This window comes from Globicephala melas, chromosome 16, assembly GCF_963455315.2.
Source record: "Globicephala melas chromosome 16, mGloMel1.2, whole genome shotgun sequence".
In the NCBI taxonomy this organism is placed as follows: domain Eukaryota; kingdom Metazoa; phylum Chordata; class Mammalia; order Artiodactyla; family Delphinidae; genus Globicephala; species Globicephala melas.
The window spans coordinates 55,917,734-55,933,533 of NC_083329.1; the positions used below are offsets into that span (position 1 = coordinate 55,917,734).

Here is a 15,800-nt window from a genome sequence, read left to right on the forward strand (position 1 = left end):
GCAGCTTCCCAATGCTTTCATTAAATACAGTCTCTAGAAAAGAGTACTGTTAAAAATATCAGTGTTACTTATTGTAAATAAAGAAATTGACCCAGGTCTTGTCCCTGGTCACTGGAAGTGAACAAGAAACCTTGAATGAAGATATAGTCACTTGTTTCAATAGAAACTCAGACATGCATAAGCCATTTTACCAAGAAAAGAACAGAGATTTTTCTCAGTTACTATACTATTTGGGCATTTTGGTTGCAAGTGATAGAAATCCAACCCCAAAGCCTTAAATAAAGGGGAAGTCATACAACTGGGGTGTCTCTGGCGTTAGGCACATTTGAGCCCAGGAGCCTGAGTGATGTCAGAGCTCTGTCTCATTCTCTACTTCTTGATTCATTTGCCCTGTTTTCATTTGTCCCCTGGTGAGCTAAATGCTCACCAGCAGCCCCGTACTTACATCCTTGTGGTTTTGAAAGCATCTTTAGCATCGATTTCATCAGGTCTTGGGGAGAACACAGATTGGCCCCAGCTTGGAGGACAAGTGGATCTCTAAACCAGCCATGTGTCCAGGATGATGGGGGTCCATATTGTTGGCCCTGTGGAGTCAGGGTTGCCCCCCTCCCCTACCCCCCACCAAACACTGGGAATGGGCTCCTCATGTAGAGAAGAGGTTGAAGGGGAGCACGTAACAACAGAATCAACTAGCCTGGCTCTGCCACCAGCTGATCCGCAACCTTAGACACAGTAACTTCGCTGCTCTGAGCCTCAGTTTCTTCATCTGTAAAAGGGAGGTAATTACTAGAAGATTTCCAAAGGTCTTGCATCCCTAACAGAGTGATTGGTAAAGAGGCAAAAAGAGACCCAAATGGTATAGTTTAGGTTTCTCAGAACCGTCTATTAATGTAATTTCTAAGCTCTGTCTTTAGGCTCTGGGTAGAGAACAGTGATCAGTTCCAAGCTCATGAGTTACCTGGAGTAAAGCAGGTAACACAGTTGAAATTGGCAAGGGTGTTCCCTGCCCCGCCTTTCCCAGCATTGACCTTGACCTCCAGCAACCTGTCGGGGGCTGGCACCACTTCCAGCTCCTAAGTGGAAAGTGCTCAGTTAGAGTAGCTTCTGGGGAGTGTCAGGAGAAGTTTCTGCCTTGATAAAGAATAATTTTTTATTGAGTCAACACTGGTCGGCTCCTGGCTCTCGTGACTCAGGACTCCAGCTTCGTGGAAAGCCACTGAAAACTACTATGAATAACTATTACAAGGTTCAACTGAGGTTTTCCCTTGGCCGGATTTCTCTTGCAGACTTTTCTAAAAAATCTATTTCCCAAATCAAGCCTGGGCACGTGGATTTTTCCCCCTACAAGTTAGAAAGCAATCATGCTTCTGTACCTGGAATTTTCTCTACTTCAGCTGCTGAAGAATTTGTTGGAATACATACTGCAAAAAACGACTGCTGTGGCTATTACTGTACTTGCTCAGGGGAGCTATTCAGATGCCTCATTTATTGGAGCTTAATAGATTAAAAGTCCAAATTGAGTCTCATGATATAAGCCTAATCAAGTTCTAATCTGCATAATTTTCCCATAAGCAGCAATGGGAAATTTGGATAATTTATGTTTCAGCAGTTGCCAATCACGTGTTAAGTAGCATTGTTGCATTTACTTATCAAAATATTTTTATTGATCTTCACTTCATCTGACATTTGGCTTTGGGTTTTTTTTTTTCCTGGCGTTAACAGGAAATTTAATTCATCTCCTAGATGATGTAATATGAGATGTGTCTCTTGATTTTAACATGCCTTTATAGATCATTTTTAACGGTGATCTTTCCCTTTTACAACTTCATATTGAATACCTGTTTCAGCAAACCTAGATGACTCTGTCTAATTTATTTCTCTCGTTTAACGTAGCATATGGATTTCTAACCATAATTTATATGCACACAATAAAAGACAATTTGCCCCACCATTTGAACCAATTTCTTTATGTTACATCTATGGGTGTGGAGAGGCACTTACCTTCATTTCTCCATCTATTTTAGGGGAGGTGATTTATAAGAATTTCCATCTCCCTCTCTCCCTGGAAAAGCCTGGGGATTTAACTAGGGGAGATTTAGAAAGTACTTTGTGTTTTCCCCCACGGAAAAATACTGTAATAAAGCATTTATCATATGTACTGAGTTGTGCATGCTACCATACCAAGGCAAGTTAAGCATAACTACAGTGGGTCCCAGCTGTTATCTGCTATTGTTTAAAAGCGAAAACAATAAAAGAGTGAGACTGGCTCAGGCCTCAGACTCGCCTGCCAAGCTCCGCACATGAGAAAGAGAGACCATCACACACAGAGGCAAGGCAGCATGGAGCACGGTAATCCTTGGGTTCTGAAGTCAGACTGTCTGGCTGGAGCCCCCAGATCTGCCACTTACCAACTGAGGTGTTGGAGGAAGTTATTTGACGGCTCTGAATCTTATTTGCTTCATCTGCAAAATGGTAATATTAGCAGTTCCTGTACTTACAGGGTTGTTATGAGGAATAAATGAGGTGGCCCGTGAAACAACCCTTAGCGCAGCTTTGGCACGTAATAAGAAGGAGTATGCCATGGTGACCTAGAGGAGGCTCTGGAGCCAGTTTACCTGGACTGAGATCTAGATCTGCTCATTCCTAAATGTATGCGCTGGGTCAAGTTGCTTAGCTCTGCTGTGCTTCAATTTCCTCATCTGTAACATAGCAGTATCTACCTAGGATGGCTGTACGGACTAGAGTTAAATCACGCGCAGATTTTAGTACATGCTGAGCGCTCAGTAAATGTTGGATTTTACTACTTTTTGCTTAAGGTTCTACTTAAGCCTGACTTCTTCATTCTCAAAATTACCTTAGTCAATCTAGATCCAGAACATTCTTGCCTTTGCTTTTTTTTTTTTTTTTTTTTTTTTTGCGGTACACGGGCCTCTCACTGTTGTGGCCTCTCCTGTTGCAGAGCACAGGCTCCGGACGCGCAGGCTCAGCGGCCATGGCTCACGGGCCCAGCCGCTCCGCGGCATGTGGGATCTTCCCGGACCGGGGCAAGAACCTGTGTCCCCTGCATCGGCAGGCGGACTCTCAACCACTGCGCCACCAGGGAAGCCCTTGCCTTTGCTTTGAGTTCCACAAAGACCATGACATTGAGTCTTTCTCATCTTCAAATGCACTCACAACTACATTACCCTGGAACCCTTTTCTAGCCATGCCCTCTGGTAGATCTTATCTGAGTCACAGCCTCTCTTTGCTTGTAACCACAGGTGCTCCTTGGATGCTACGTCTGTATGTATGCACGCAGCAGGGACCCAAAAGAATTACTTTAAAAAATGAAACCTTAGTGATCTTGTTATTCCTGAGCCTCTTCTCCTTGAACTTCTTAGGAATAAGTCAAGTGTTTGTGTTAAATTCTTTCATGTGAAGCCATCCAAACTGAAATGCCCTTGTCAAATTTAACTATAGGTCACTTAACCTTCCAATAACTTCCCTGACACAGGCCAAGTGCTGCCTGCCATTGAATAACCAATCATAAAAAAGAAAATCAGGGACTACAGATTGTGTTCAGCTGAACCCAACAGTGGTGATGATTGAGAGCACAAATTCTGGAAAAGAATATAGAGAGCGGTGAAAACCGTTTCAAAAGCCCGAGAAACAACAGAAGAAAGATTATGTCCTTAAATAATTAAAGGAAGTGGGAAATTAGGTCTAGAAAACAGAAGACTCCAGAGAGTCTGCAGTTGCTATAAGGCATTAAGAACCTTTCTTTCGTGAAGACTGGACACCAGTTTTTCAACATACCTAAAGAAAATCCTAGCCATCCAATATCCAAAATACTCCATCCTTAAATATTTTAGGCTGTATTTTTATCACTGGATTGACCTGATTATTTCTACCAAAATATATCCACACTGCTATTGCCTTCCCATTAATTTTCCAGGATTTTTCTCTATGTGAAAATTCTTTTAAAAAACTCTACCAAAAGCTACCTCAGTTCTTTATCCATAGGGAAGGGGGAGGCAGCGGATGCTGTTCCTAGCCAGAATATTTATTGTGTACTGAGTGAAATATTAACGTTGGTAGTCAACATTTTAAAGTATTTTTCTTCATACCAGGCATTGTACTAAATGTTTTAAATATACCATTTCATTTTATTCTCACAGCTGCCCTGTATAGTGGGTAATTCCAGCTTACAGACAAAGAAACAGAGGTTTGGAGAGCCTGTGCTATGCTCATGGTTATGTGGCTTATAAGTAGATGAGCCAGAATTTAAACCTAAGACATCTGACTGCAAAGCACATGCTCTTAGCTATTCCACCCCGTTTCTTCTCTGTGGGCCAGGCATTTTGTAGACAACCTGGGATGTTTAAAGAAATAGAAAACCCAGTCTTTGACCTAAAGTTCTCCTGCAGCATATGGAGTGAGCATGCTTGACAGGGGGCAGTGTTGGGCCCATTTCTGCCTGATGCCAAAGGAATAGAACAAGGAAAGTAAGCCCATCCTGTCTGCCCCTGAAGATTGAAATGGGGAGGGGTTTTCAGTGTAAGGAGTTCAGGTAGTCTTTAAAGTTATCTTTAGCCCAAAACTTGCCTCCCATGTCCATGCTCAACAGAGAGGAAAGGGAATACATCTAAAGAACAAGGAGGCCATCTTGGTAAGAGCTTGGGTTGTAGTTAATTAAACTTAAATCTTTTCCTGATTGAGAACTTCTGATTCCATCTCTCCCATGCCAACATTCTTCATCATCTCTTCTGGCAAAATAAGTGGTTGTTTCTAAAATTAACTTCCCGAGTGTTAGTTCAACTAACTGAAGGAGCGTTTCCCAGTTTCACTATCCTCTAGCTGTAGATCAGGGTCCCTGGAGGATATTCCATGTGCCAGCGCTTTCACATGCAGAACTGAAGCACTGCTTTATGTAGAGGGACTTAAAATTCAACCAAAGATGTACCCACTGCAGCTAACAAAGGGATGGGAAGCAAGACCATTAGGGACCTGGTTGCCATTTAGACCTGCCCCCTTATTAACAGCCGCTATGGTGAATGGGGTAGATGCCATCCAATGGCACCAAAGGCCGGATTGCCTCTTCTATTTGGAAGGAAGGTGCCTGATTTTCTGTTCTTTCCAAGGCCACGTCGGGAATCTGGGTCTGCTCTGCCATTTCAAGCCACAAGTTTCCCATTATAGGATCTCTAAGAATGAAACAATGCTAATAAATTCTGTTCCTCTTTAACACAACTCTTCAGGAAGGGCAAAAAATAAGATAAAATCTATTTCTGTTCTCTTTGCCTTTGCTTATAAAAATGTGTGGCTATAAAAGTAGCAAAATAAAAAGTGACATTATCATGGCTGAGGTTTTCTTTCCAACAAAATCACCCCGTTCTTGGGGTCCTGTGTAGGAGAGAGAAAGACGTTTAATGGAGAGATGTCTTTGGACATCCACCACAGTTTGTCAGTTTCAGATGCTAATGGAACCGGGCTTGGCGACTGAAGGGGAAAATGGAATATGAAAGCAAAATGAAAGAGGCCTATGAGGCAAGCATGTCATTTCTAAATGAAGGTTTCATGCAAAGGAATTGAGTCTTTTCACGGCTGAAAATGGAATCTTTAAATAAGATAAAATAAAAGGAAGCTTTGGTTTGTTGCCGGTTCTGTAATGAAATACTGTTTTCCTAATACCGTGTGACCTGCATTTTTACCTGTTTTATGGGTGCTAGTCCTTGACGTACAAACCCGTATTTTCTCAAGTCAGCATTTGATGATGGATGTCAAAATACAAGCCATGTATTATGCATATAGCATTACCGATTTAAGGTGTTTACTTGTCAAGTTGAAGAAATTCAAAAACGTCACATCCACTGAATCTACACAGCTGTCACTTGCAGTTTTTCATGCTTTTGAATGAAACTTCTGATGAAAACAGTTTAGTTTTCCCCCTTCACTATTCTAGGGGAAGAAAACAGCAAGCATTTCAATTGCGTGTTCTTGGTTACATGGTTGGCTGAAAAACACACATTCCAGAGTTTAGAAAGATGGACACTATACTGTCCTTCAAAGTTACTTAGCCTGTGCACAGGGTATCAGTATAAAGAATAAAATTAAGTGCAATCAGGGAGTGAACGGTAAATACAACTTTTTTTTTCTTTCTGAAAATATGACACTCCGATGAAATTTATACACAGGAGAGCAGAAAACAGGAAAACTCGTTGATATCTTTCTGGCATTTCATGCATGATGTACTTCCAAAGCAACAGGCAATTATGAACACCTGTCATTTCATTCCTGGTAGATGAAGATTCCCACATACCTTCATGCCAGAAACAACCCAGTCTTGCCGCATTACCAGAGAGAGGCGCTAATCTCTCTGGTCACGCAGTCTTCGGAAATTTGTTCTTGGAAACTTCGCAAGTGACTGTATCTGTAATTCCCTAATCCATTGATAAGCCCAGGTCGCCATCCACTACGGGCAAAGAAGAGAAAACAAAGAGAACGTGAACTTCTGTCTGCCTGTTCTATAAGGGGAAGGCAATTGGGCATGGCGGCCAGTGTGGAGCTGGCGGTGCCACTTGCCACATGGCAAAATTAATTTTCACCAAAAGAATGTATGAAGAAAATAAATGTATCATGTTTATACGGCTATGTACCTCCTTAAAGAGGCAGCCATTTGACCTAGCTGGGATGCTTTCTCACCCTCCCTAAACTTGAAAATATGGTTGGGCCGAGCTCATTCTAATATATATTGAGATTTGGGTCTGAGACCCAAAGAAGCCCAAACTGCAAAAGTCAGAACAAGTAGGCTACTCTCCAGTTTACTGTGCCCACATCTACCTTATGGGGTCTGTGTCAAGCACACTGGGAAGTTCAAGGGTCCACTATAAGCAGGTGGCATATGCAGCAGTCAGGATGATTTCAGCTGCAAGTAAAAAAAACTCCTCAGTTTGGCTTAAACAAAAGGGAGGAAAATAAATACACGCATATATAAAAAAATATATAGTTGTACATATATTGTGTATATATATACCTAAATATTTAATACATAATACAAAATACATAAATATACATAAACAGACATTATAGATAATCTCATTATTATGTGTATAATATATATAAAAGCTCATTACTACCTTTTATATTATAATCTCACTTATAAATGTATAAAGTCTCATGTAGTAAGAAACCCTGAGATCAACTGGTTTTGATTCTAGGGCTGGTTAATTCAGGCACTAAGGACAGTTCTTCCTATCATTCAGTCTTTTTACCATTCACTTCAGCCAATTCATTAAGTTGGCTTTGTCCTCAGTGGGCACCCATCCTGGTTACAAGACAGCTGCTACAGTTCCAGGCACTACAGGCACAAAAGCAATGTCCAGTGGATCAAAAGAGAATCTCTTCCCATGTGATATTTTTTAAGAGCAAGGAAACATCTCCTCAAGCACCCAGGCCAATTTCCTCCCACTTCCCCTTGGCCAGAACCCTGTCAAAGGCCCAGGTTTAAGTCCCTCACTGGCAAGAGAATAAGTAATCAATTGGTTTAAGGTAACAGGATAGGTTAGGTTATGCTGTGGTAACAACACCACCACAAACGACAACAAAACAAGTCTCAGTGGCTTAAAGCAACAGAGATTGATTTTTCACTCAGAATGCTTTGTGTGTCTGGGCTACTGTCCAGGGCTGCTGCCCAGCCTTCATCTCCATAGTAACCTGTGTTCCCACTGTTGCCACAGCCTGGGAAGAGAGATAGCAAGTCAGATACTTGTACCAGGGCTTCCCTGGTGGCACAGTGGTTGAGCGTCTGCCTGCTAATGCAGGGGACACGGGTTTGAGCCCTGGTCTGGGAGGATCCCACATGCCGCGGAGCGACTAGGCCCGTGAGCCACAACTACTGAGCCTGCGCGTCTGGAGCCTGTGCTCCGCAACAAGAGAGGCCGCGATAGTGAGAGGCCCGCGCACCGCGATAAAGAGGGGCCTCCGCTCGCCACAACTAGAGAAAGCCCTCACACAGAAACGAAGACCCAACACAGCAAAAATAAATAAATTAATTAATAAACCCCTACCCCCAACATCTAAAAAAAAAAAAATTACTTGTACCAGAAGTGATGATATGCGTTGTTCTGTTTGCTTTTCATGGGCCAGGACATTTCCTATGTCACGTGGTCATATCTAACTTCAGGGAGGCACAGAGGTACAGTCCTCATGTGTGCCTGAAGGAAGAAGGGAACAGAAATCTGTGAGTAAGATCAATAATTGGTGTAAAGACTGGTTTTCAGGGAACTGTCAAAGTGGGTTGGAATCTTTTATAATGGTCTCCTACTTTGCTCTTCTGAAAACAGCTCATCAGAGTTTATCCTGGGAGTGCTAATTTTTGACTTGTAAATAATGCGTATGTTACTTTTTTATTGTGTATACACACTATACTTTCATCATTTCCAAATTTTCCACATTTCTGATTTTTCTTCTTCCTCTCTTTCCTTCCCACTAGGGTTCACACCTCCAGGAATGGACAGATCCTCTCCGGATAACAGCCCGGTACATGGGATGTTACGTCAGCCCTCCATCACAACTGGGGTCAACATCCCCATCATCACTGAACTAGGTAGGAGTGAATGTCAGCTTTGGGTGGATTTTTTTGGTCCTCTTTTCCAACCATGCAGGATATAAGGAGGTTGGCCTGAGTCTTAGCTCTTTCAGTGTGGTAGGCTCTAATGGGGTTTGTCTCGGGGGGAGATTGGAGAAGGGTGTGGGTAGAAATATGACAGATGACCCAAGGGAAAACTGATCTATCTTTCCTCTGAGGTGAATAGATAGTTTCCTTATGCTGGTCACTGTTTTCAAAGGAGCATGAGATGAAGGGTTTGAGATTGGGGCATACATTAGGGAAGCGGGAGGAAGGGAGGAAAGGTATGGTCCAAGGATTTTTTCCAGTGATTCACATTGGAAGCATCTGTGGAAGGTCCCTCCCTGGAGGTACAAAGCCTCAGGTCTAAGCCAACCCCATTGTGAGAACTGCATAGAAACATTGGGCTAATATGTGATAGTTTTACATTTCATCTATTCTAGTTGAGCTTTTCAGCTAAAGGCCATTTTCACTGACTGCCGCTCTGGTCCAAAAAATGATGGGGCTTTGAGGGCCATGAACATTGGCCAGTGGGATCCAGCTTTTAACCTGGCCATGGCACTCCCTGCTACTCTTTGTGAATTTGCAAAACTGCTACGTGGTCTCTTCCCCCAAAGATAAACACTAACTACCTGTGGTCCTGGGTCCCTTTACTTTAGAATGTCTCCTCTGTTATTCCCTCACTCTTTTCTTTTTCTGTACTTTCCTCCACTCCCTTTCCCCAACCCTTAACTGCTGTATCCCATTAGCTAAACCTGGCAAGTTGCCTTTGGTATCAGTCAATCAGGAAAAAAACAGTGGGACGCACATTCTAATGATAACTGAACTGGGTAAGAAGCACTGTTTTCTTTCACATCAGTATCTCCTTTTGTTTTGTGGTTCGTGTTTCCAACTATCATCAGCTTGTTTTCTATTTCACCGGCTGTAACGGAAAGGCTACCCCATGGCACTGCTTTGAATGTGTTTTATTTGTGGCTCTGGTTGGAATCGGCTGTCTTGTTCTAACCTTCCTTAATGATTTTTTCCCCACACAGCATCAGTAAACCTTTGATCACACCCATCTGACCTGGCAGTTGTTTCCAAAGCATCTTTGCTCTAGTTCATTTTCTTTGGCTTGGGCCTTTTTTTTTTTTTTTTCCATGTGTCCCCCTGCTCCCCTCCCACCTTCTCCCTTCTATTCCTCTTTCGAGCACACTGTCAGTTTGACTGACATGTCTTCACAGCTCTCGGAGGAAGTCAAGGGAGAAATATAAAAATTTTAAGATAAGAAACCTAAGACGGTGCCTTCCCTCCAGCTGTTTATTTTCCTTTATTCTGACTTTATTTGCCTTTTTTTTCCTACTCAGCCCTTTCTCAGAAGCTCTGGTTCTGAAGCCATAAACGCAGCCAGCTCATAGGGGACCCTTGCTTATTAAAGCCAGGTCTTAAGAAAGGATGCAAAGGATGAGCTTAGCAGCCACCAAGGCCCAGCCCTGCACTCTGACCCCGACTCCGCTGGCCCAGAGCCCTCTCTGGGAGGAGATTCGGAGCAGACTCATCTAGAAGATGAAGGCCTGTGGTCGTGACGGCATTTGTCAGGCTCTTCCCCGATTCCCCATGACTTGGTTAATAACTCTATGAAAAGCACCCATCGGCAGCAGGTCTCAGGACTGGGGGCTGATCTTCTAGATAGAGAAAGCAGGTGCTGCTTGGTGGAGGGTAGATCGAGAGATAGGGATCATCTGCCTTCAAATAGCTCACAACTGAAACGGACATGCCATTTTCTTGGCTCCAAAATATATTTCAAAATAATAGAGCAGGCTTTTAACACAGTAATCTTGCTTGCCAGGTGTCTGGAAACAAAGGAATAAATTGTCCACCATTCAGCACAGCATTATTGTCGATGTAGCTATTTATCAGTACAAATTCACTCAGGTCAAGGAGTGCCACACTATTTTCTGTTTCCAACAGTAGGACAGGTGTCTTTTTCATGTTTAGAGAAGTTGGCTAAAAGCATAGGCTTCTGGATTGCTCTTCTCAGAGCCTTAGGCTGGTAAGGGACCCAGGGAGCTTGTGTGGCCCAGACTTCTGGTGGGAAAATTCATCCAAACATCTCTGTCTCAGAAAACCTCAGCAGCATTTCAGTATCACCACTGCCAGGAATTTCTTTGTCTATTTGGAATTCATGCGCTGCCAGCTAACTGGGACATCTTTATTTGTGACTAGTAGAAAAGAAAGAGCGCGGTGCCCCCAATCTGAGGCAACAATTCAAGTATTCAGCTAGCGTAACTGAGTCTCCTGAAGCCTTTGTCCCCCACCAGATTTCTTTTATGAGCTCAGAGAACCTTCCGTGTGTTCACATCACCCTCACCTTCTGCCTTAAGCCCAATTTTCCTACTCGTCATACTGCCTTTAGCACTCAGACCATCATCATCCTCTGACCACCTCCCCTCCCCCTATCCCCACAGATATTTACTGTTTGCCTACAAGTTCTGAGATGTCTTCTGCATTACACTAGGCCAGTAAAGTGCCTTTTAAAAAACACAGATGGTGCAAGGTCAAACAAGTTTTTTAAACTGTATAGTATTCCAGTCTTCACACACTTGAGGAGTCCCAGTTGACGTTAGTGGGTCCAGGCTTCCTAGAAGTTCCACAAGAAGGAAATCTGTTTGAAGCTATTTAACCTGTTTCCCAGTTGTTTTTGATCACAAACATTTTGGGGTGACTCTTTTCATCACCTCTTAGCACCCACATAATTACTGTCCCGTGAAATAGGTTTCGGGTAACACCGGCTGCTCGCCCTTTGAGACTAGGTAACCCAGAACCCTGGCTCCTGCCTTGGAGTTCTTCCCCAAAGACTCGAATCCCTAGCTGGCTGACATTCTCCAGTCACCTGTCAAGTCTACCAAACCCTCCCCATCGTCGTGAGAAGAGGTAACCGACACTTCCTTTAGGCAGCGTCCATGTGTATGCCCTCCTCAGCTCTTACAGGTACTTAAAACCAGGTCCCTCTGCATCTTGTCGCAGGTTCACATTTTCCCATTCATAAAGCAGGAAGACTAAACTGTGGCCCACAGCATGCTTCTAGGTAAATGAAGGGAGGAGAGGAAAAGCTACCACATGACCCTGGCAGGATCCCTGAGCAAGGCCTTACTTACGTGCTTCTGAGAGGGGCAGAGGGAAGCTGGGAATTTTCATAGTGTGAACAGCACATGGACAGAACGTGAAAGCATGAGAGCAGCTACCGTTCATCAAGGTGCGGGCCAGGCTCACCAAGCAGAATCTCATAGGAGCCTCCTGACAGCCTCAGGAGAGCTGCTCATATTGCCCCCATTTTACAGAGAGAGAAACTAAGGTGTAGGATGATAAAGTGCTTTGCTCAGGGCAGTTGACAGTGACAGGGCCTGGATTCAAAGCCCAGGTGTCAGGTCCTGGGTTTTGCATTTTCACTAGCCTGTAGCTCAAGCACTGCAAGGACAGTGGGGACCCAAACGTGATAAACGTTGGAAGAACAGAGAGCAAAGATTTTCCCCCATTAGGATCTTTCTCTAGGGGAACAAGATGGTGTCATTTAAAAATAATTCCATGCCCAGCCTTTTGTCCTATTATCATTTATTCTGCCTCATCCGATAAACAAACAAAAGTTAAAAGCAACAACAGGGCTTCCCTGGTGGCGCAGTGGTTGAGAGTCTGCCTGCCGATGCAGGGGACGCGGGTTCGTGCCCCGGTCCGGGAAGATCCCACATGCCGCGGAGCGGCTGGGCCCGTGAGCCATGGCCGCTGAGCCTGCGCGTTCGGAGCCTATGCCCCGCAACGCGAGAGGCCACAACAGTGAGAGGCCCGCGTACCGCAAAAAAAAACAAAAAACAACAACAACAACAAAAGAAGTTATCCCAAAAGTTCCTTACGGAAAAAAAAAGTTAAAACAATAACTCTAGGAAAGAGAATTAGCTGCTGATACATTTAGAAAGGAATCAGAAAAAGGAAACCTCATCTATTCTTTTCCTAAAAGCACCATAATTATTCCAGAAATCACAAGCGCTCATCTCCTCCCCCACCACACACTTTCCCCGCCATTACTTGCTCTGCAAAACTGATAATTTCTGATGCCAAGATGGGAATGGAAATTAATTTGTCATTTAATTTTTAATAAGTTAAAGACATCTCGGTGACACAACCAATCAGTCTGCACGTGCGTGCCAGAGGAGTCCTTGAGGAATCCTCAGATGGAAATGAAATACAACATCAAATGCTGCGTCTGCTTGAGCTGAAGCACATAAAAGATTGAGCTGTTTAGGAGGGGAAAGGGAGAACGTGGGCATCCCCAAGCACCTCGGAATGCAGAGCAAATCTTTGTCAGCTAGCAGCCGGAGACAGCCAGGGGTTCATCCTTTGTATTGAACAGGACTTGGTGGGTTTGGGCCTGGATTAAGGGCCAGACACCAGGCACTACCCAGACCCATTCCCCCGCCCCGGGCAGGCTGTGGGTGGTGCCGGAGGGTGGATTCCTTGCTATTTTGCCTTTGCTATGCTCCCAATCTGTTGCTCTTCACTCTCAATAAATTGCTTTCTTTCCCTTGTGGCTAAACTTCCCACCCAGCATGGCTACTCATGGCTCCTCGTCCTTGAAATACGTCCATCTCTCAAAGGACTTAGCTACCAAAAAAACGCTTCAGAGTGTTTTTCGTCACGATCTAAAACTATACCAAAGAATTGACCAGCACTGTCCACCAGCTCCACCAGCCTGTAGTGGAGCACGTCTGCGTGACGTCACTGCTCTCCAGGCCTGGGAACCTTGAACAAGCACCTCGGAGCAGTCCATTGAGTCCCACCGACCCCCACCCTGAGCTCCATCAACAGCTTCTCCCATGCTTTTCTTTCCTTTTCAGTGACTTCAGTGTTTCTAAACCAGTAGCCTGCTCTTTCTCTGACTCTGCTGCCCGCATGTGGTCTTTTGATCTAATTCTTACTTTATGCTTTTCCTAGTGAACGATACTAATGTTCAGTTTTTGGACCAAGACGATGACGATGACCCCGACACAGAGCTGTACCTCACGCAGCCGTTTGCATGTGGGACAGCGTTTGCCGTCAGCGTCCTGGATTCACTCATGAGTGCGGTGAGTAGGTGGGGGACACGGGCACCCAGGGACAGAGCGCCTCCAGCCTCCAATGCATGAGGGGCATGGGCTGGAGCTTGAACTACCCTGGAGAGCCGAACCACACCGAGCTTGCCATCTGGAAGGGGATACTGATGTTATTTAAATTAGCACACAGGTAACCGTCTGATTATAAATTCTTGAAAGTGCAAGGAAGGCTATGAGTAAATACCGGTAAGCACTTGATGTGGTCTCGGGATCAGAGAAGGATTTCTCCAAAGAAAGAATATATATTTTATGTTGCTCAAAGTCTGAGCAATAAAGATGGGAGATTTTATGGGGAAGAGAATCCCCCAAAGAAGGACAGCAAAGGTAAAGGCCTGGTGGGGTACCTGACAGGCTCAAAGAAGGCAAAGAAAGCCTGCGTCGCTGGACCTCAGTGAGAGAGGGGAAGGGGAGGACAAGGCAGAGTTGGACCCACAGGACCTCGAAACCCATTTTCGTGTTTCTGGTCTTTCTCTTAAGAGCAGTGAGGAGGCGTTGAAGGGTTTTAAGTTGGCAAGTGATGTGATCAGGTTTATGTTTTGAGGGGTTTGCCTGGGCAGCTGTGTGGAGGATGGCTCAGGAGGCAAGATGGCAGCGGGTAAGTCTGAGTAAGGGGCTCTCGTAGCGTGGAGTAGGGTAGAGCCCTCGGGGCTGGAGGAAGGTGGATGGGTTTGAGTGGTGTTTGTCAGTAAAATCGAGAGGACTTGGGAATAGATTGAATATGAGCAAAGGCGGAAGAGGACAAAGCGTCAAAGGTGTCTCCTAGGTCACTGCCAGTCACTGAGACTCAGTCCTGGGAGAGGCGTGGGTGTGAGGCAAGGCCTGGCCTGTTCTCTGCCCCAGTGAAGGCGCAGAATGGTGGCAGAGAGAGGAGGGTGGGCTGCCAGGGATCCAAAGCATCTTCAGTTTCTTTTATAACTTGATATGCGTCGAACAATCAAGGCATTTGTGTTTTCACTTGTGAGACCAAAATCAAATGACAACTAAAAAGTAGGTCCCGTCTCAAAGAAGCCATCTCGAGCTGCAAAAGGCAAAGCAGACCAGAATGGAGATTATGAAGTATTCCCACTGAGTGGCTTTATTTATTGTATAGAAAAGTCTTTTTTGGGGGGAATTCTCAACTTCACTCTTTTTATAAATACAGACATAGGCTGGATAAAAACTGACCTTTGGAGAAACCACAAAAAAAGAGTTTTACTGAATCCATTAAAACCATAAACATAGCCCAGAGAGTTTTTATACACATATATTTCTTCAAATGCTTAAGAAGGCTATTCTCAAAAAAAAAAAAGAAAAAGAAAAAGAAGGCTATTCTCCTGCATGTGTTAAACAACTGATATGCTAATTATGCATTATTCTCATCTATTCATTAAAGCTAATCCCAGAAGGACCTCTATTTGAGGAAAGAAAAAGCATAAAGCTTTTTAAGACTAATTTAGGTTATTCTATATTCCTGAATGTGGTCCAACTACAAGCATATCTTAGTGAAAAATCAGAATTATAGATTTAAAAATAAATATGAAACAACATTCATCTGAATTAAGGTTGACTGGGCTTCATGCCATCCCACTGCTTGCCAAACCAAGAAGGAGAGAAAGCAGTCCTTACTGAAGGCCATCCTGCTTTCCCAGGGCTCACGACCTTTCTGATGGTCTGAGGGTACTGAGCCTCACCTTTCTACCTGCCAGTGATGTTGGGCTTCCTTTGGGCAAACTCCCTAAGCAGGCCAGAGGGCATGATGGAGGCAACAGGATGTGCTTATTACAGTGCTGTATTCTCTGTAATAGTCCTCGCAGTCTCCAAGTCCACTTTCAAACAGATTTCTGTAATTCATCTCCTCAGAAGATTCATTTTATTTCTGATCCTAATCAGACAGATTTCAGAAGACTGTTCTCACTAAAAGATGATGAAACAGTTTATAGTCGATGTTTTTTCAGAACTGTAAAATACTCGATCCAAATTTTTAAAGATCCACACTTACAAAATTGTTTCCACAGATCAGACACGCCATATATTCCAGGTGGGACCAGCTACATAATTTGAAAGCCTACTTTTTCATAAGTTACTAAGAATTT

At 44.0% G+C, this 15,800-nt stretch overlaps 1 protein-coding gene across 24 annotated transcripts in view; it reads left to right on the forward strand.

The window, feature by feature from the left end:
- Positions 1-15,800, forward strand: part of KCNMA1 (potassium calcium-activated channel subfamily M alpha 1) — a 741,810-nt gene that overhangs the window by 690,806 nt on the left and 35,204 nt on the right. For 12 of the 24 annotated variants that reach the window (XM_060286602.1, XM_060286603.1, XM_060286607.1 and 9 more), the window contains 3 exons: positions 8,471-8,584; positions 9,355-9,435; positions 13,571-13,701. In XM_060286602.1, the coding sequence (XP_060142585.1) occupies positions 8,471-8,584; positions 9,355-9,435; positions 13,571-13,701 (326 nt within the window). The remainder of the gene's footprint in view (positions 1-8,470; positions 8,585-9,354; positions 9,436-13,570; positions 13,702-15,800) is intronic. The other 12 variants (XM_060286605.1, XM_060286606.1, XM_070043919.1 and 9 more) reach the window with 1 other exon arrangement.